We start from the raw sequence: 22,837 nt of genomic DNA on the forward strand, positions 1-22,837 counted from the left end.
AGAAGGAAACACAGAATCTGAAGCAGGCTCCAGGCTCTGAGCTGTCAGCACAGAGCCCGATGTGGGGTTCAAACTCACAAACCATGAGATCATGACGTGAGCTGAAGTCGGATGCTTAATTGACTGAGCCACCCAAGCACGCCTATGACATGCTTTTTTATCCTCTGCTACTGTCTGGAGTGAGTGTGGTTATTATGAGTTCCTCCCTCCTTTTCAGCTCCTGTCTTGGTAACCTCCCCAAAAGCCATGCTCTTTGTCTATTAGCCTGTTCTCTTCTTTCTCCTACGAAGCCTATACTCTCCACTTCATCTCTGAGGCCTGGTCCTCATCAGGTTCCTGCTCCTCATCCGGTTCCTGCTCCCACCTGGACAACACATACTTAGCTTTCCTTCACACAGCCTTGCCCTCATCACAGCAGCCTCTGTCAGCCCTACCTCTGTAAACTTCAGCTTTTCCCTCTCTCTATTCCCTCTTCTGTCTCCCACTCTCACATTCCACACTTCCAAAGTCCTTCCTAATTTTTCATTATAAACCACCTCTCCCTTTGACTCCAGCCTCCTCTCTGCCCCTCCAATCCTCTCCATGCTCCTCCTTCCTAATATGCCTAGGCTACAAGCCCTCCAGACCTACTCCTTCACCTATGGTTTGTCCTGGCACTATTAAATGTTGTCCCATTCTCTTTCTCTATTCCTCAGTTTGTCACTGTAGTCTGTCTGCCATTTAATTTGTGAGTAAAAGCAATGACAGAAGAAAACCTTTCCAACTGAAGAGCTGTGATTGTGAATTTTATGTGTCAGCTTGACTGGAACATGGGGTTTCCCAGGTGTATGGTCAGACATTATTCTGGGTGTCTGTGAGGGGGTTTCACCATGACTTTAACATTTGAATCTGTGGGCTGAGTAAAGCAAACTGCCTCATCAATCAAAGTGAAGATCCAAATAGAACAAAAAAGGCTGAGTAAAAGGGAACTGCTTTGTCCATTTCAACTGGAACATTGGTCTTTCCTGCCATGGGGCTGGAACTACATCATCAATTCTCCTGGGTCTCCCACTAGCCGACGAAAGATATTGGGTCTTCCCAGCAGCCTCCATAACCACATGAGCCAATGCGTCCTAACAAATACTTATGCTTCCTAACACACATCGCTATGGCATATTTAAAATTTTAAGAGTTTATTTGAGCAAAACCTAATTCAAATTGGGCAGTGCCAAACCAAATGTGGTTAACAGAGCATTCCACTGACAGAAGCTAGTGATGACTTTGATAGAGAAGAGGTGGAAGCAAAGTAAGGACATTATCCGATTGGCTACAGCTTAAACTCTAGTTGGCTCTTTGTGATTGGTTTTCTGTGTGTTTAGATTTCATAACCTTGACATTTACAGGCTTAGATTTTGGTTTGCTTACATAGAGTGTATACATATATGCAGACTCACACGCACACATACACTCTATGGGCTCTGTTTCTCTGGAGAACCTGACTAATACAGATGTTTACGCCATAGAACCCCTTAACTCACAAATAGGAAGATAAGCAAAAGTCATGGAGAGGAATTTAGATTTGGTCCAGTGAACAAAAAAGAGAAAATGACTATTTGTGCGGGGGTTACGTTTATTAATAGTACAATAGACTAAACAAGACAAATTGAAATAGGGACAAAAGTCAAGAGACTACAAAAATAAGGTCTACATGGATTCCTGCCTGGGGAAATGCAAATGAAATGAAATACCAAAGAAACAAAAATGCAAGAAAAAAGAAATAGAAAATTTAATTCCAAAGTTCCACTCTAAAAGGAGAGTAGGGTCAGACAGAAATGCTATAGTTAAGAAAGGAAACTAGGTTTTTGGTTTATTTCTTTATTCTTTGGCATGTGGGAGAGGTCTGATGGAGAAGATGATTAATTCAATTTTGGACATGTGGCATTTGAGGTGATGGCAGACATCCAGGTACAGATGACAATCTTAAAAGATGAAATGGACAGAAGCTTCCTAAAATTAATTTAGGCTTCTACCATCCCACAGCAACATTTTACACTCACCAGAATATATCCCTTGTCTTATTCAAGGGCATCACTTGGCATTGGACACCAAAGTAACTGGTTAATGAACCTTGGTTCTATGATGCAGTTAGTTTCAGTTCTATCACTAAAATCTTCAAATATCTCCCAAACTAATGTTATTCATATGATCTACTAAGAACTTCCTTCCTCTCCAAAGTGATGTAAATTTGAGCACTCACACATGCTGGTCATTTACATTGTGATAAAAGGAAGCCAAGAGACAAAAACTATCATAAATACTCAGGATTCAAACCACAAGATCACTAAAATCCCCTTAAATCCTCCTAGAAATAGGACTACGTCCTATGTAGGTCTGGTCTGAAGGGCACTCACCAGTGTGCTAAAGATTTTGATTTCTTTCTTCCTGACACAGCCACTACATCTGTCACCATATGCCCCTCTCTTAAAGGGGCTAAGAGGATAGAAACAAGAGCTTAGTCAGAGGGAGAACTTCTTTCCACAATATGGTTAAAAATTAATGTAGCATAACTTGAAACCAGTGAACGCTGTTGCCCCAATATACACATACACTATTATCGCTGAAGCAAAGATCCAAAATCTCTAAGATCTCAAATCCAACATCTCAAAAAGTCTTAAAATTATGGTCCTCTTGCTTACTGTCCCAAGAGGCAGAAGATGACAAGTGGTTAAGCAGTGACAATATTCAAAGTACACACCATTACATAGTGTAAGCTCTAACTTTCTGCTATGCTTATAATAAAAAAGCTTTTCTTATTACCATATATTACCATAAATCTAATAATGCTTTTTTAAAATGCTGTGGGAAAGTGTCTCTGCTAATCTGAGGATTCTCGATTTGTGTTCAAATGGCAGGAAGAGCTCTTTCCTAATAATTTATATTAGGTAACCATCTCTCTTATTTTTTACACCCTTAAAAGTCTGTGGCTAATTACTGAAAAAGCTATAAACGCGGATTACTTTTCCCCCCTATTCCCAGAAAGTATACATTTTAGCAGTCTGTGTTTTCCCAAAGTGGTCACAATATTTCCCATCCCACATGCTCTTCTGCAATATGACCTTGCCACTCCCCCACCAAGGAGTCCAATTCTCTCAAATCTAGGCTGGCTTTAATGATTCACTTGTAACCGACAGATGTGGCAACAGTGATAATGAATGACTTCTGAACCTAGATCTGTAGAAGCCTTGCAGCTTCTTCCTCAGTCTCTGGAAGACCCAGGCTGTCATGCTGTGAAAAGCTAACACCACATGGAGAGGGCATATAGGTCCTCTAGTTAGATTCCCCAGATGAGCCCAGCCTTCAAGTCACCCCAGTCCAGGCACAAGGTGAAAAAAGAAGTCATCTTGCAAGTAGATTCTCCAAAGCCAGCTGTTTCAACTCCCAGCTGAGCAAATCACACTCATCCATTCTAGTCTTCCCATCTGAAAACCCAGACATCATAGAACAGAAAAACCAACCCTTCCATCTCTTCTCCGAATTCTTATCCCAAGAATTTGAGAATAAAATGGCTGCTGTTTTATGCAAAATTTTTGAGTGGTGTGAAAGGCAGACGGATAACCAGAGCAGCAACAAGTAACTGGAATGTATATGCTGAGCAACGTGGCCATCCCCTCACTTTAGTGACCATATTCCATGTTTTTCTTCCTTCGTGTTACTGAAACTTCCATTCTTAAAGAATTTTTTTTGCCAATTTTGTTAATTTCCCCATTTATTTTGACAGTTCAACTTTAAAAACCATCATATCCAATAAAATAATTTCCTAGTGTTTGATTTCCAGCTTATTGGTTTTAAAATCTTATTTCTAACATTCTCTCCAGTTACTAGACAGTCTTTTTCACCCTTTTATTACAATTTATGTTTGAATTAGGTCATGTCTAAAGACATAATTAGTTGAAGATGCTGTGCACCCAACTATAACCATGATAAGTAAACATTCTGTCAAGCACAAGAATTATTCAGCACTTATCATAAACAAAGAACTATACCAGTACTTCAGGTTTTACCATTATAAATGCTTTATTAATGAGTTAGCTATTTTGAATTCTATATATCTACTCTCATCCGAAAGTCTTATTTTGCCAGAAGAAGCTCATTTTACTGTTTAACAGAGTATCCTTAATATATAATATTAATATGAAATCTTCAAACCACTGAATTTTCATAAATATAGTCTATTTTATAACTTGCTTTTATATTTAATAAGTACAAATTGGTCACTCACAAACCATAGCATAAAAAAATCAAGCTCTTCATTTTCCCAAAAGAACATCTTTTTTCTTTTAAAACTTTTTTTCTTTGTTCTTTTTTCCCTTTTTAAATCTAAATTTTAGTTAACATACAGTGCAATATTGGTTTCAGGAGAATTCAGTGATTTGTCACTTACATACAACACCCAGTGCTCGTCACAAGCGACCTTCTTAGTACCCATCACCCACCCACCGACCTCTATATGCTCCCTACAAGAGAGTCATTTCAGACCGAGAGACACATGCAGATTGAAAGTGAGGGGATGGAGAGCCATGTATCATGCTAGTAGACGTCAAAAGAAAGCCAGGGTAGCCATACCTATATCAAAACAAACTAGATTTTACAACAAAGACTTTAACAAGAAATGAAGAAGGGCATTATATCATAATTAAGGGATCTATCCACCAAGATCTAACAATTATAAATATTTGTGACCCCAATGTGAAAGCATCCAAATACATAAATCAATTAACCACAAACAAAAAGAAATTCATTGATAATAATACAATAACAGTAGGGGACCTTAACACCCCACTTACAACAATGGACAAATCACCTAAGCAGAAAATGAACAAGGATACAATAGCTTTTTTTTTTTTTAATGTTTTTATTAATTTTTGAGAGAGAGAGAGAGAGAGAGAGAGAGAGAGAGAGAGAGAGAGAGAGAGATGGGGAGGGGCAGAGAGAGAGGGAGACACAGAATCTGAAGCAGGCTCCAGGCTCCAAGCTGTCAGCCCAGAGCCCGATGCAGGGCTCAAACTCACCAACCATGAGATCATGACTTGAAGTGGAACACTCAACCAACTGAGCCACCCAGGCGCCCCCCCTTTTAAATTTTTTTTTATGTTTTTATTAATTTTTGAGGGGGGAGGGGAGAGGGAGAGAAGGAGGAGGAGGAAGAGGAGGATAAAATAGCTTTGAATGACACAGTAGACCAGATGGACTTAACATATATATTCAGAATTTCATCCTAAAGCAGAATACACATTCTTTTCTAGTGCACATGGAACATTCTCCAGAATAGGTCATATGCTGGGTCACAAATCAACCCTCAATAAGTACAAAAAGATCAAGATCATACCATGCATATTTTCAGATCACAATGCTATGAAACTTGAAGTCAACCACAGGAAAAAATTTGGAAAGCCCTCAAATACATGAAGGTTAAAGAACATCCTACTAAAGAATGAATGGGTTAACCAGGAAATTAAAGAAGAAATTTTTTTAAAAATACATGGAAGCAAATGAAAATGAACATACAGCAGCCCATAACATTTGGGATGCAGCAAAGGTAGTCCTAAGAGGTAAGTATATTCCAATTCAGGCCTTTCTCAAGAAGCAAGAAAGATCCCAAATATAGAACTTCATTTTCTTTATGAATTTGCAACTACTTGGTAGAGAAAAACTTAGTCCTGTTGTTTCTAAGCATTTAGTCATTTCTAATTAAAGTTTTTTCTTTGCAGAAGATATTCAGTTAAAATCAGATATTATCATTCCAGTTACAATTGGAAACTCCATCCCCTGGACCTCACTTGCATCATCCAAGCATTCCCACCTAGTGTTTCTTCTGTTTTCACCCCACTCACCTGGGCCCTTCTAGGGGCGCTTACATGGACATTCTGCTTTCTTATTGACATATGCTAGGTTGAACAAGCTGCACATCTGGCCAATATTATCCTCTTGCTGGTCTGGAAAGTGTAGTGGAAAAACACTGGGCAAGATAGTGGCAGCAGTAATAATGCAAGCAGTCTATGACAGATAAAGAACAAAGTGAAGCAAGGAAGGGCTGATGAATAGAAAGAAAATGAAGACACAAAAGAACCACAGGGTCTGGAGAATGGGTAAAATGTGAAAAAGGAAGGGAGAAATGAAAAGTTAAGAAGTCCATCGATTTAATCAACAAATTTTTACAGTGCCATCCATTTGGTTATTCTGGACTTTAAAACTGAGAGGAAAATCTATCAAGTAGCTTGAGTAAAGTTAAAGACCACAGAATCTGCAAAGGTCAAGAATGTGAGACTAGGATGTTAGATGGGTCACCCATGGACAGCAACTCTCTGCTAGCATGGGAAGCAACAAAGAGAGAGGTGCAGGAGGAAGAGACAGCTGTCCTACACCTCACGAACTATATTTACAGAAGAGTCTAGGATGCAAAGGCAGTGGGAAAAGCAGTATCCTAGGGAGAGAGGTTTTCAAATAAAGCAAGCAGACAGAGTATCTGATGACAAGATATGGCTGTAGAGACGTTTGTTCAGTAGGGAGCAAGAGTTCTAGACAGCAAGTATAAAAACCCAACAAGCATCCAGGAAAAGGAAGCACACAATTGCCTGAGGATAAGCTAGGTGACCCCGGGACCTGCATTTGGAGCTAGGGCCCAGGGACAGAGATATGAGGTAAGATAGAATGAGCTGGCTTGAAGCTTCTATATGTGCTCTGTTCTTATCATTCTGAATCCACAGGATTTCCAGTATGTCAGAGACAGGTAACCAGGGTTAGCCTTACTTACAACTAACTTTGAGAAAGTTACCTTAAATATCTCTAAGCCTTAGGTTTCTTTCCTGTAAAGTGAAGAGAATAATATCCAGTTGATGAAGTTAAAATGATGAAACAGAATAGTGTATCTAAAATGCTTAACACAGTGCATGACACACAGTATTGCACATTTTTCAGTTTAATTGTTTTGCGTATTGATATGTCCTTCCAAGAACCAGTAACCCGTACGCACGGGACAAGCCGGCTTAGGTCCACCGTCTCCCATCTTGTAAAAACAGTTGTGCTCAGTAGAGGAAATGAAAGGATCAGAAGGCTCTTCTTACTGATCTGGCCAGTTTTGCTCAGGTGACATGAAACATGAAGAGGGTTGCCAAACACTGCTTTGTCTCAGGTACGTTCTGTCTCAGGTATGTTCTTGTACATCAGTTAGCTTATAAGCTCCTGAAGGATGAGCTCCTTGACCTGTGTGTGTCCTCCACAGTGTCCAGCACTTATTAGACCCTCAAAATGGCTACTGCTTGACTACCCATATAGGAATAAAGTAAAACAGGCAAAGTTCCATGCCTCAGACATGGAATTCCAGAGGTTATATTTGGCACGATTCTCTTCTTTTGTTTAATAACTTCTAGTTTTCTAAAAGATGTTTAGATTTTGTAAAATGTGATTTTCAAGTCTAACCTTTAAAACTTTTTTTTCAACAAAAAGGCAAAAACCTGAAAAAAATACCCATATTTGTTTTAGTAATAAAATATTGGTATTTTTATTCATTCCTTAATTAAAAAAATTAAGGATGACAAACTATGCAGGAATCTTATATAAATTAATAATCAAGTTAGAAAAGACAGTTTGGTCAAATAATTCACAAATATATCACTTTTTTCTTAAAAATTCTAGTGTCTTGTTTAATATTTATTGAAGACCTATAGTGTTCTAGTTGCTAATAAAAAAATAACAAGCAAAATAAGATTCTGCATTCTAAGACAACATATTATTCCACCTTATTTAGCCATATGACTACAGAATAGCTGCAAAAGCTAAATTCCAGTATCCATCTTCACCCCCTGGTTCCTCCACCACTGCCCATATTATTATACTCTTTGCAATCCCTGAGCCGATAATTAAATATCAGATCAAACACCTACCACCCACCCACACAAATAAAACTAATTCTTAACATCCTCAGAACCCCTTTCTTTCTGCCCCTCTCAGCCAAAGACATAGATTCTCTTCCAACAGAAGCCATATCCTATGCTGCACCCAACTCATCATGGGATGTGGAAGTGATCTGGGCATTCACCTAGCTACTCAATGCTGCCTTCTAAAAAGGGCAACATGCCACAGTCAGACAAATTGTTCTATTAGTTAGCTTCATCACTGCACCTGCCTCATGATAGTAATAAACCAGCCTCCAAGTCACTGCCCACATTTAGTATATATTTAGGCATGGGACTCATAAATTCCCCTCCTATCCCAAATGTCATTACATTTGGAGAATTTCAAAAATTATCTAGAATTGGGATGCCTGGGGAGCTCAGTCAGTTAAGCATCTGACTTCAACTCAGGTCATAATCTCACAGTTCGTGGGTTCAAGCCCCGCATCAGGCTCTGGGCTGACAGCCCAGAGCCCTCAGCCCAGAGCCTGGAGCCTGCTTCAGATTCTGTATCTCCCTCTCTCTCTGCCCCTCCCTCCCTCCCTCTCTATCCCTCTTTCAAAAATAAACAAACATTTTTTAAAAATTTTAAAAATTCATGTAGAATCTGAAAGACCAACTCTAACAACTGTCACTCCACTATAAACATTCTCAAGACTGTACTCTGCATCTCATTTTAACTTGTTCCACCTCAGAAATAGCCCCCCTCCCAGGTTATAACTCCTTGCTGTAAACCTTCAACTTCTGGGAATTAACTACATTCACACCAATGGTCCTCTCAATTCCTAAATTTTCCTTAATCTATCAGCTCCGTCCTAACCCCACTTCCTTCTCCGTGCAGCATGCAGCCCAAGGGTAGATTAACTGAACTACTATCTATCGAAGCTCTTTTTTTTTAATTAAAAAATTGTTTTTAATGTCTTTATTTATTTTTTAGAGAGAGAGAGACACAGGGCATGAGTGGAGGAGGGGCAGAGAGAGAGGAAGACACAGAATCTGAAGCAGGCTCCAGGCTCCAAGCTGTCAGCACAGAGCCTGATGCGGGGCTCAAACTCACGAACCGTGAGATCATGACCTGAGCCAAAGTGGGACACTTAACTGACTGAGCCACCCAGGTGCCCCATGAAGTTAACTCTTTTAACCTCAGTCCTTCCGTTATACCCATCAGTCAAAACAAAGACTCTGGATTAATCATTTAAGAACTGCCTTCTTCTCTTCTACATTTGGTGAACAATGGTCCTCTCCACAGGACTGCACAGGACTTTACAGAAAACTGTGATGCATTTAAACTGAGACCAAATACCACATCTAATTTCCTCTTGGGACAACAACACATCTCACTGGATCCTTTCACTTGTGTCTGGTCAGTGATTTTCTCCTTCTTCCCCCAGCAACTATACTAAATATTTTCTATTCTGCTTAAGGCCCCAATCACTAATGATTTTAACTACCACCTATATGCTAATGACTTGTAAATGTTATTTCTAGTATTGATCTCTCCTTTTGGCTTAAAATGAATATCCAAATGTTTGCTCTTTCTATCTGGATATACATGGCCATCTCAAACCGTGAACTCATTATCTCTCCCATCAATTCTGCTTCTCTCTTGGGGTAACCAGCCGCTAAAATGGCCCCCACTGATCTTTGTCTCCCAATATTCAAATCTTTGTGTGGTTACCACCTCTAGTATACCATGGTTGGTGTAATCAAATAATATATGGCAAAGGTGGTGATATATCACCCTATGATTATGTTACGCAGACCATAGCTTCCACCTTGGTCTCTTTCTCCAATCCCCGTGGGTCACTTGCTGTGGAGAGGCCCACGTGGTGAAGGACTAAAGTCTCCTGCTAACAGCCATAGGAGTGAACTAAAATATGAAGCCTCCAGCCTCAGTCAACTCTTCAGCTTGACTGTAACCTGAGAACCACCCAGCTAAGTGACCCCTACATTCCTGAACCTCAGAAACCGTGAGATAATAAATGTTTGTTGTTTTAACCTGCTAAATTTGAGGGTAACTTGTTACACAGAAATAGATGTCCTTCCCATATTCCTATCTCAGTTGACGTTAATATCTATCTAGTCACTCAATCATTAACATTCATTCACAAGTACCTACCATGTGATGAGAGACCTATTATTCTTAATCCTCCACCACAACAGATTGTCACAAAGTCCCGACAAGTTTACTTCCTGTTTCTTTAATCTGCCCCTGAAGATTTTCCAAATCTCTCTGCTCTCTCTACTACCACAGTCCCAATCCAGGTCCTCATAATCTCTCATCAATACTATATTCCAATACCCTCCCAATTAGTTTCCTTGATTCCCATCTGTCCCTGTCAAGAGTGAGCTACTTAACACACAGAAAAACAGCATATACATGACAGTTAAAGTGGCAGGACCAGGAGAAAGTTCTCTCAAGGAATGAATGACCCCAGTATCCTTATAGACAAGTAACTGAAGTTTGGTAGTCTTGATCGTTTTAGTAAAATAGAAAGCAGCTTATCTACATGATGTGTATACATTAAGAGGAGAAGAAGCAACGGTGGGCAATTCAGAGAGACAGCAACATAATATAAGTCAGCAACACGGTGTGATCAGGTAAAATTGGATCATATGATGTTGCACAGAGCTATCAATGTCCAAGCCTTAGTTTCCTCTAGCTGCTATAACAATTTGTCACAAAACTAGGGGCATAAAGCAACATACATTTATTAATCTTACAATTCTGGAGGTCTCAAAAGAGTTTCACTGGGCTAAAATCTGGAGGCTCTTGGGGATAATTTGTTTTCTTGCCTTTTCCAGCTCCTAGAGGCCACCTGTATTCTTTGGCTCATGGCCACCTTCCATCTTCAAAGTCAGCAATGGCTGGCCAAGTCTTTCTCATGTCCCATCACTCTGGCACTAATTCACCTACATCCCTCTTTCATTCAGAAGGATTCTTATGACTATACTGGCCCGATCCAAATAATCAAGGATAATCTCTCCATCTCAAGATCCCTCACTTAGTCACATCTGCAAATATAAAGTAACATATTCAAAGATACCAGAGATTGGGCTGTAGACATCTCTGGGGTAAGGAAGTGAAGGGCAGCATTATTCTGCCACAGTCCAGTTCCAAAATTTCTCTGGCAATGCTCCACAATCCAGAAACAGAGAAAACAAAGAGGAAAGGTGACTCAGGATTGAAATTAAAGATATGCAGGGTCAAGAGAACAATATCAAAATGGCAGGCATGGCTTGAATTCAAAGTCTTACTTTTTCTAGGCCAGTTAACTTTGCTAACTCCTTCAAAACCACAGAGTGTTCTTATCTGGGCTCCTTTCTCACCAGTATTTTCTGATAATCACCAGGGGATTGGGACAAGAAGGTATGGATAAATATGAACATACGCTACTATTAACAACATTGAAAATACACATATTCTAGGTCATTTAAGAAAGGTATAGGTCAAGATAAAAAAAAAACAGTAAGTCTAATTATATGCCAAAATATTCTATATTTGAATAGTTAAATTTTCTGCACATTGTATAGTTAATTCAGAAACTTCCAACCAAATGTGCTGAATCCCAGAGAATATAAATTTTGTAGTTATCTTTAGATACCTATACAAAGGCTTTTAACAAAAACAACTCCCACACTGACAGTTTATGCTGAGAAGGAAGTAACTGCAAACATATTTTAAACAATGAATATAAAAAAATAAGACTTTATTTTAATTAAGTCAACATTATATTTTCAAAGGTTTCACTCCATGCCATAGAATATTTTTTATATTTGATTCCTTTTTCTGACCTAGAGCAATGTGGTAGATTCAAGTTCAGATTGTGAAGATCACAGTTTATATACAAGGAGAATCTCTGGGTGCAATTTTGTCTCATGTTTATGATTATAGGCTGGCTACTAGGTGACTGGCAACTCACACAAAAGATGAGTATTCCTGCCCCCACTATCCTTTCTACCCCTTTCATCTGTGGGTGCTTAGAGGGATAATAAAAGTCAAAGTCATACTCATGTGAGGGTGTTCAGGGTGTTAATAAGAGTCATAGTCACACAAGCCCAAAACAACAGCTGATGCAGGAGCTAAGTAAACAGCAGATGCAGTTCTGTATCCATTCTTAGATACAGTAGATGCTCATCATTCATGGATTCCATATTTCCAAGTTTGTCGACTTGCTAAAATTTGTATGTAACCTTACAATTTAACACTCACAGTTTGTTAGATAATCTTCATTCACACGTGAGTTATACACTGTTGCCTATGAGTTCACTGTTAATGAATCAATTAGGTGTATTTAAAAAAATGTTTTTAATGTTTATTTATTTTTGAGAGAAAGAGAGCCAGACAGACAGAGTGTGAGCGGGGGAGGGTCAGAGAGACAGGGACACACAGAACTCAAAGCAGGCTCCAGGCTCTGACCTGTCAGCACAGAGCCCAACGTGGGGCTCAAACCCATGAACCACAAGATCACGACCTGAGCTGAAGTTGGGTACTTAACCAACTGAGCCACCTAGGCGCCCCAATAAGATATATTAAATAAGGTGCCGTTAAACAGAAACACATATAAAACAAGGCTATGTGTTGACCGGTTGATGAAAATGTGACCAGAGGGTGTCAGGAACATAACCCTATATTTCCCCTAGAACATAACTTCATAGAATACAACCATCTCAAATAATAAGAACCAATTGTATTTTATTTGCTGTTAAACCTTTACTTTTGATAGCCGTGGTCTCTAATAATGTAGAATATATCTCCATCAAAAGAGAAAATATATACAAAAACATACTCGTTAAAACTGTATCAGCAAATGCTAAGCCAAGGGGTAGGGGTGTGGAAAATGGGTAGAAATTGGCATTTACTGACCTCCTCTCCTACACAAATTATATCATTTAATCTCTACAATAATTCTATGAGATAGGTTTTGTTATTCTCATTTTACAGATGAGGAGACTGAGGCTCTAACAGGTTAAAACTTATTAAAAGTAAAACACTAATACATAGTGAACCTGAAATTCAAACTGGGGTCTGTCAAACCCACTGAACCACACCTCTGACCTATAATGATGGGCACTGCTGCTTCACTGGGTCATATGGCTATGGGACTGTGGCTCTCTGGCCTGCCCATGAGAGACCTAAACCTAATACAGTCCCATTAACTCCTGGGTTTCAGAAAACTGAAATTTCCCTTGCAAGTTCTCTACCGCCTGGACAAATATGTTATAAATCTGTAACCAGAGAATGTGTTGATGTTACTCTTTAAATTATTAAAAACCTTATTAAAGAGGACACTGGAAGGGACTAGCTTAGTTTATCTAAGAAAATGAGATCTATAAATTCTACCCAAAACAAACCAAAAAGCTGCCCATAAGTAAGCATTTAAAATTATCAGATTAATCTGTTGATTAAAATGTTCACCTACTTCATTCTGGTCATATTTTCTCACAGATCTATTGGAACAAAATTAAAAATATATATAGTCCAAAAGTGGAATGATAAATGAATAGTATCAAATAATGAATAGTACCTAGCACAGCATCTTTCATGGACGAAACATTCAACAAAAGTTTACCAACCATATGGATCTATATGCTCTATTTTAGTCGTATTTAAGTAGATCTTCAGGGGCACCTGGATGACTCAGTCAGTTAAGTATCCGACTCGATTTCAGCTCAGGTCATGATCTCACGGTTTGTGAGTTTCAGCCCCATGTCAGCCTGCATGGGAATCTCACTCTCCCTCTCTCTCTTAAGATGAATAAATAAACTTAAAAAAAAAAATTTAAGTAGATCTTCTTTTGTTATTGTGGGTAGACCATTATATCAAACATACGTACATACATACACAATTTCCCCTCAAAATTATATACGCTTTGTTTTTAAAGTGTTTCACTAGGCAAAACATCTAAGAATAAGATTGAGATGGTATTTAGTGTTTCAGTTATGAAATGTTTTCTGAAAGACGACATTCTGTTACCACCGTGCTTAAGAAAAAACAGGATGAGGGGCGCCTGGGTGGCGCAGTCGGTTAAGCGTCCGACTTCAGCCAGGTCACGATCTCGCGGTCTGTGAGTTCGAGCCCCGCGTCAGGCTCTGGGCTGATGGCTCAGAGCCTGGAGCCTGTTTCCGATTCTGTGTCTCCCTCTCTCTCTGCCCCTCCCCCGTTCATGCTCTGTCTCTCTCTGTCCCCCCAAAAATAAAATAAAACGTTGAAAAAAAAATTAAAAAAAAAAAAAAGAAAAAACAGGATGAAAAATGCAAATACCTGTAAGCACACAGACGCACATTCAGCAGAATAAACAACATCTTCCCAACCAGAAAGTCAATGTCTAGAATTTGTGCACAAACTTTGCACTTTGTTTTATGAGGAAAACAGGGTAAATAAAACAAGAAGTAACAGAATTTATTCAGAAATAAAATTTCAGGGGCACCTAGGTGGCTCAATCGGTTAAGCATCCGACTCTTGATTTTGGCTCATGTCACTATGTCATGGTCATGAGGTGGAGCCCCGCGTCAGGTTCCATGCTTAGCATGGAGTCTTCTTAAGATTCTCTCTCTCCCTCTGGCCCTCTCCCCTGTTCTCTCTCAAGAATAAATATTAAAAATAAATAAATAAATAAAATTTCAGTATTTGCCACAGGATTAGTATAGGTTTAGCCTAATCTTCTATGCATATACTGAAATTGTAACACTGATGGAGAGGTAATAAAGGACTCTGTGGAACTTACGAAGGTATGGTTTAAATGTAAATATATTATTTTGGAAGATGGAAAATTATTAATCCCTATGGTAATTTCTAGTTAACTAAAATAACCCCTCCAATAATTTTGAATAGGGGGTTATCTTAATATTTTACTAAAATTGTGAATTTTAGAGATAACTTAAATATTAGCAATGTACTTTGTATACCAAATTTTCATTTTTAAATCTCAAAATAGAAATGGTACATATAAATCAAGAAATATAGATTCATAATTTTTAGAAGTCATTAAAAATACATCTCCTTGGGGCACCTGGGTGGCTCAGTTGGTCAGATGTCTGACTTCGGCTCAGGTCATGATCTCATGGTTCATGAATTTGAGCCCCAAATTGGGCTGCTGTCAGTGCAGAGCCCACTTTGGATCCTCTGTCCCTGCCACCTCTCTCTCTGCCTCTCCCCACTTGCATGTTCTCTCTCTCTCAAAAATAAATAAACATAAAAAAAATACTATATCCTTTGTAATAAATTAGGTGGCATATTAGGACCTGAATCTAAACTGTCCAAATCCCAAATATTCTGGTTGACCACTAAGTCTTTTGTTTTTCCATCTACTATAGGTCCTTTGGTAGTTTCAACCTCCCTTTATATCTCAAAATGAAGGTAAAAGATATAGGACAAAAATTTACATATTCAACTTCACTAATTGTGTACATTCTCATTAAGGTTTAGTGGGAAAGATGTAATCAGTAATGAAATAAGTTTGAGACCTACAAATGACAGTATTCACTGTTGTGGTTTAACTTTAGAAAGCTAAGAATAAAAAGTTTATTTTCTAAAATACTTGCTTTGGTCTCAAATGTTAAGTATACCAAAATACTGACTATAATTGGTAATCCCCAACTTGCAAAGACTGGTGTTTCCAAAATTCACCTTTATATATTAATTGATTGGCGGTCAGAGACTATTTTCAATATTTCAAAGAACTGTTAAGTTCCCAGCTCAATCTAAAAAAGCCTCTGTGGCTCAGATCACGCTTGGGATATAAAATATAACTTTAATAACAATATTTCCCCACATCAAACTACCATTTTTAACATCGCTTTTATTTACCAAAAAAAGAAAAAAAAATCCTGATTTAGCAATTGTCTCCCACCTTCCCTCAGATGTTTATCTTCAAAATAGACTGAGGGGGATACCAATTCTGACTGGCTTAGTTAATGTCCTTCTCGCTCATAAGTGGTCTACAAAATAGAAACTTACAGTGGTGAAAAAACAAATATGGCATTACAAATTTTCATTATTCACATCAATCCGATCTCATGGCATAATATTCAAGTTTATTTGAATGCTCAAAGATTAGAAACTTTTTCGATCTCCCAAGATAAACTGAAAGGACAGAAAATAAGTTGTTGGTTTTCTTTTTTATTCCTCCATTCTTCCCATCCCCCCCCCACCCCCCAACCCCCCCACCCCCACCCACCAATTACCTCCTATTATCATTCAGAAGCTAAATGGTTTTACAGACCCAACTTACTCTGCATTCTCATCTCAAATTTATGAGGTACAACGTTTTCAGAAATACTAATAATTTTCAAAATTAAAGTATAGGGATTTACTTACTAATTCAATTAAAATGACCAGACTGTTTCACTAACATTTTGCTGAACCTCCTCTTTCATACCATTTTTTAAGAGGTTGGCAATTAAAAGACAGCAAATAATTTTCATAAACAAACAAACAACACAGAGAGAGGGGTGAAGGGAGAAAAACTGGTAAACTTCCAACTTCCTGCCTTCAGGAATGAGACCTAAGCAACAATCCAATTAAGAAAGCAAGCAGTGTAAGGAAAAAAATTTAAAATAACCCCCTAGTAGTAACTTTGACACCAAGTATGACAGTCTCCAAATCAAAGTAATTAAAACATTTTTTAAGTCTGGAATGACTAAAGCTGTTAAAGAAAACATAAAAATATTATGACATTTACCTGAGAATACAAAAATACCTCTGTTACAAATTTGCCAAAGCCACAGTTGTAAACTGTACAACCTGTAAATACGGAGAGACAGCACATCACATGGGTTCACTGTCCCCAGAAATCTGTGATTGAGATGGTAGACAAAACATGGTTCCAACATGACAAAACCACCACCAAAACAACAAGTCTCCAGCTTCTTAGAAAATGAGTGAGTAGTATTAGTTAGAAAGAAGGAAGACATAGGGAAAAGAGACCTGCTAGCACAGCTGCCCTTCTCTCTGGGTTCGTGTTCAGGTTCTGCCAGGGGCAAGCTGTACAATCTTCAAATGACTCCGGCCCTCTACTCCCACACCTATCAAATGAGAGGGTTAGGCTGGTCAGAATCTGTGGTTTCTTCCAGCTCTAAATTTTTTTTAACTCTAAAGGCGTCCCTTTATAAAAGTTTGGACAACTGATAAACAGTATATCAAGTTTTTGTGCCTATTAATAAAATACAAGAAATCAATTTAAACCACTCAAATATGACTAACATTCTTTGTCTGGACAAAGAATGAATGCTCCCCATGGACCAAGGTGGGTCCTATGGGAGACAGAGTAAGCTGGCGTCACCTAGGTGTATCCAAGAGGGTTACCTGAAGCTTGAACAGACCTCAGCAAAATAAACATGAAGACCCTGCAACATCCAAGAGGCTGAGGAAGGAGTAAGCAACCAGCTACAGAATACAGACGCATTCTCACTGTCAAGCAATCTGAAGTGAGGAATCCTGAGCAATGGAGGCAGCAGGTAGAAGACGCAGGAGGAAAGAATGAGCTTTAAATGTGTGCCAAATCTATAACAGCACTGAAGCTAGATGACCATGCACCATTCAAGTGAAGTTTGCTACTAGTCTTTCCTCTCTTCCCTTCTTCTTTTTCCAACAGGGATGGGAGGGTAGAGGGGGTGTTAAATCAGGAACAGCAAGACAAAGCAAGAGGAGAAAAGCCCAGGCAGAAGAAAAAAAGTCATGATGCCCCCCTTCCTGATTATTGGCTTCCCGCTCGTAGTGGGCAGAGCTGGGAATGGGCATGGGGGAGAAGCGTTGTCCTTAATTTAGGTTTGGTTTCGGGTCTTTATTTGTTGGCACTGAACATTTTAATAATCAAATTGAGACTTCTGCAATTAGTTACTGAAAGACAACTTGTATTATCTAACAGCCACCAGAAAAGTCAAGTTTATCTACAGGCAGATGAGCCAGCCTCACAAACTGAAAGGGACAATGAGTAACACACAAAAAAAGCTGTTTATAATTACATTACATATATTGCTTTTCACCCTAATACAATAAAGAGGCAACACAGCAGAGAGTAGAGAAGCACACAAATATGATCCTATTAAACATAACTCAACCCACCCAGCTTCTCTGCCTATCCTAAGATGGTTCAGCCACTAACAATCCCAGAAACCTGCCATAACATGACTCAAGAATCTAAAAGTGATTCTTAAAATTTGCTGGAGTGGCCTGAATATAACAGATTCACTTTAAAAGGCAGAGACTGTGTCTTGCTCCATGCTATATCTCAAACATTTAGGATAGTGCCCCTTATATAAAAGGTGCTTTAAAAACTACTGTTCTTCTTTCTAGGAGATGGCTGCTATGTTAGGTTCTAGGGAAATAGAATCTGAACAAATATGTCTGCAGCTGAGCTGGCTTTTTAGTTAAAAACATATTGAGTCTTACTATGTACAAAATTATAATACAGAGGGGCGCCTGGGTGGCTCAGTCAGTTAGGCGTCCAACTTCAGCTCAGGTCATGAGCTCACGGTTCGTGAGTTCGAGCCCCGCAACATGCTCTGCGCTGACAGCTTGGAGCCTGGAGCCTGCTTCAGATTCTGTGTCTCCTTCTCTCTCTGCCCCTCCCCAACTTGCGCTCTGTCTCTCTATGTCTCTCAAAAAATAAATGTAAAAAAAACTTTTTTTAATTATAATACAGATTACTTTCATCCTTATCCTTTCATAACTAGTCAAGTATTTGAAAAATGCATGTATTTTCAATACTGTTCTACAACAATGCAGAATACATGTGAAAAATTTAAACTCGGCAATTCAAATAGAATTAATGTATATATTTTTTATGAACTTAGCAGAAAACTCTCTAAATAAATACAATATAATAATACTATTAAATGCAAACTAGTTTATTTTAAAAAGAGAGGAAGAGTTTAAAAATATATTATCCACTATTTTATTAATATTCTGTTGGCACAGATTCTCTTTTCAGTGACAGCCTGAATTAAGAGCCTACTATCTTAGAGAGTTATAGTATCATCATCCCTCTCTTAAAGATTAGGAAACTGAGGTCCAGAATTTAATGACTTGCCCAAGGTCATATTACTAGTAATCAGTAAGAGCAGGAGTTTTAATTCAAGAAAGTCAGATTCCCAAGCCACGCTAATTATAATGCTGAAGAGCTGAGTACTACTGACTCTCTCCAAAAGATAGAATATCCTATTTTAATGATTATAATGTTTAATTCTGAAATATACGCTAAGCTTCCAACCTACTTCTACTAATGTGAATAAACCCTTCCTAAGTGAAAATTCTATGTAGCAGATACCAGTAAAGTTTCTAACAGTTGATATATTAATCATGATATTGTTCTGATTGTACAGTATTTACAAGAAGTGTTTGTGACTGTAAAATTGGACAGTTTCCAAAATGGTACATATGGGATGCATGTCTTATTGTAGGTTTCAAGAACTAAAGGATGTTGGCTCCAGTAGAGTCCTATTATCTTATTACTTCATTGTCACATCTTATCTTAGTAATAAATGCAAGAGACAGGGTGGGATAGATATTCCAGTATAAGTCAGTGCTTCTCAACATGAGAGGAGTCCCCTCCACCTCCTGGGGACATTTGGCAATGTCTAAAGACATGGTCATTGTCATGATGGTGTGTGCAGGTGGGGAGTGCTACTGGAATCTACTAGGTAACAGGAGGAATGCTGTTAAACATCCTATAATGCACAGGACAGCCCTGCCTGCTCCCAACAAGGAATTAGCCAATCCAAAATGTCAACAATGCCAAGACTGAGAAACTCTAGTGTAAGAGATTAAATGTCCGAGGCACTTAGCAGAGAAGGGGGTGTGGGTGTTTAGAGACTGTAACTATAAACACTAAATCAGAGAGTCCAAGTAACAGTAAAGATTAGGAATAGTACTGGAGCCTTGAGGAGCACTGGTATGGGGGCAGCTTCCTGCCTCATTAGAGTAAAGGTGAGTAATCAGAGAAGGTGATAGCAGCTTCTATCAATACTCTCAACTTTAACAGTTGTGCTAATATTTTTTTCTGATAAAAGAACAGAAAATCGAAAAAGCATAAGTAGTAAAAATAAAAGTAGTTTACTGGAGAGATGAGAAACTTTTTATTCAACTGCACACAGTTCCACTACCAACTTGTTTCTATTACATACGGCAGGAACCTAGAGGGTTACAATCTCAAATAAGAACAATGGGTGTTGTGGACATACCATAAGAAAAGCCAGAATAAATATATAACCATGTGCTTCATTCTGAACATCAGTATTCTGAAGACCAAACATGATTTCAGGAAACCGGGCTTTGAGCTCCCAAACGTATAAATGCCCTGATGGTATACTATTGTTTCTTCCTGGGCCTTCCTTCCTCTGAATATGGGAATCATCTGTCACAAGATTAGGCAGTAAAAACTGGGCACATAGTAAGCTCTGAGACAGAGTGGACCTAAAATGAAAACCAAAACACAAAATTTCCCCCAGTGTTGCCCTGCTTTGCGTGGCTGACTTTTACCATCCTGTTCTTGCTCCTTTTTCCTTGAATGCTCTTCTGTAGGAGACCTCCTTCTTCAGTCCTATCATGTTAGTTTTCTTTCTACCCTCAATCATATTTCTTCACCAAAATCATTTTACCCTCTTTTCATTCCCATTTCACTCCTGTTTCCTTTCTTCCAGCTTTGTCTTACTCTACCTTCTCAATAGTGCCAACTAGTACTGGAATTATAAAATGAGAATTTTGGAGTTGAAAGAGTCAGACTTACTATCAGTACTTACTATTAGTAAACGCCCATGATGCCCACCTCTCTTCATCATACCCACACTACTAACAAGTGGTTAGCCAACTCAGCTTAAACACATTGAGATCACCTCTACTTTCTGAAACCACGAATCACTTGTTCTCATTAACAGGTATTGAAAGATTGCTCATGATACCTAAACAGAGCAATAGAATTGGTCTGAAATTGCTCTTGCTTCACAGATATCAACTTCTCATTATCAACATTAACTAGAAAAAAGCTCACCATCCTAAACTACAGTTGGCCAAATTTGCAGACTTATGCGCTTTGAAAATTATCTTTTGATAGACTGAAACATTTAACTAAGCGCAGACACATGATTCATCTAACAAGCCGTGTTTGACATTTTGTCAGGGTAAGGAATGACTCATTAAATCCCCAAAATGGCACGCAAGGTATGTTTTACCCTCCTACATTGTTCAGGTTTATTCTCCCCTAAGTACGTATCCAACAGAAGATACTGATTAATTGGGAAGATTCCGGGTCTTGTTGGGTAAATACGGTACTGTACTTAATACAGTTAGTATAAAGGCTCGTGAAGTCTGGGCAGATACATGAGAGCAAAACTAAAGTGATTTATTATTGTGCAATAAAGGAAGTAGATCCTAATTTGTTCTGTGCTGGCTTACCCCCTAAAGGGCAGCGGGGTGCGAGTCCCATAAACCCAGCCGTGCTGGTGAGTTACCTAGTTTAAATGAACGTCTCCGGCGTTCCACCGAAGTTTGAACGGTTCTTGGAGCTTAGTCTCTGGCTGTTGCTTCCCCACAGAAGCCCCCTTCAACTCGCCCCGGGCGCGGGGCTCGCAGCCTCCCAGCCTGGCAGCTGAGCCCGTCGCGGCCCACATGGGGTCCCCGCCGTGCTGACCCCGCCGCCGCGCTCTTACCTTGGTGAGCTGGGCGATTTTCTTGCTCATTTTCAGGTGCAGGTCCTGGCTGTAGTCCATGCTGTGCCCCGCCTGCTGCGCGGCGGCCGGAGAGGGCGCGAATTTGGCCGCCCCGGCCGCCGGGCCGCCGTAATAGTGCTGCTGCCAGCTCATGCCCGGGGTCGCCATCTTCCCGATAGACCCCGGCCCGGGCACCCGTCCTCGCGCTCCGGGGGCGGGCCGAGGAGCAACAGCGTCTGGGAGGCAAGAACCCGGGCGGCCGCTTCCGGACCCGACCCCCGGCGTTTGACAGCCGCGGCCGCAGGCGCCCTCCGGCCCACGACACCCCCCTCCCCGTCACTCCCGTCCAGGGACGGGGCAGCCCAGCCGGCTCGAGGCCGCGGACGACACCGGCGCGGGGCAGACGCCCGGGGTCCAGCGGCGGCGGTTCCGGGCCCGGCCCGCTCTTGCCAGCTTTCCAGCCGGCTCCTGGCGGGGGCGTCGTGGGCAGCGTGGCCCCGCAAGTCCCGCTCCCACCCGGAACCAGGGACCTGGCAAGACGGCCGCCGCCGGGGCTGCGGAGGGAGGAGGAGACGGGGCGGGCTGGTGCGGGGGAAGGCGGGACATGGAGGAGGACGCGGGAGCCGCGGAGCCGCCGTTACCAGGGCGCGCGGCCCGCGGAGCGCGCGGGGACGACGACGTCATTTCTCCGCAGCCAAGCCCCGCCCCGGGCCGCCGCCACCGCCAGTCCCGCAGCCTCGCGGCGGGTAAAAGGCGCCTCGGGAGGGCCCGCCGGGACCGCGCCGCCAGGTGCTTCACCTTGTGGTGGGGATCCCCGAGCCCCCAACTGGGCGGCGAGCCCTGTGTGCCGTGCGTGGGGCTCTACGTAAAAATTTCTGCGAGAGTGGATGAAGCTGTGGTCCTTTCGATTTGCAGAACGCGTGCCGATTTACTGACGGTTTTCCACGTGTAACATCGCGTGCGCTTGGGCTAACTAGCTTTTCCCCAAGAAGGGCGTCAAGCTCACATCCAGTTCCCTCCCAAAGCTGGCCTCAGCACCGCAGAACGTGGGTAATGAAAGAGCTGGGAATGGAATAATCCCTCCCTTAAACCTTTCAAATTCATGCAAATATGATGGTTACAGTGTAGTTGGCCGACCTACTAAGTGCCAGGCATTTGTACTTCATTCAACGTCAAGTATGTGTGTGTGGAGAGATCATACCTCATCAGTCAATAGCACAGCACTGCACCCTTACTTTTTCCCAGTCTTAATGGAGCCCGAG

General features: G+C 40.4%; 1 protein-coding gene across 11 annotated transcripts in view; it reads right to left on the reverse strand.

The window, feature by feature from the left end:
- The window catches only part of FAM184A (family with sequence similarity 184 member A), a 122,405-nt gene extending 100,524 nt beyond the window's left edge, over positions 1 to 21,881 (reverse strand). For all 11 annotated transcript variants that reach the window (XM_019831144.3, XM_019831142.3, XM_003986510.6 and 8 more), the window contains exon 1: positions 21,576 to 21,881. In XM_019831144.3, the coding sequence (XP_019686703.2) occupies positions 21,576 to 21,743 (168 nt within the window). In that variant the 5' untranslated portion in view covers positions 21,744 to 21,881. The remainder of the gene's footprint in view (positions 1 to 21,575) is intronic.
- Between the last annotated feature and the right edge of the window lie 956 nt (positions 21,882 to 22,837).

This window comes from Felis catus, chromosome B2 (genome assembly GCF_018350175.1).
Source record: "Felis catus isolate Fca126 chromosome B2, F.catus_Fca126_mat1.0, whole genome shotgun sequence".
NCBI classification, from domain to species: domain Eukaryota; kingdom Metazoa; phylum Chordata; class Mammalia; order Carnivora; family Felidae; genus Felis; species Felis catus.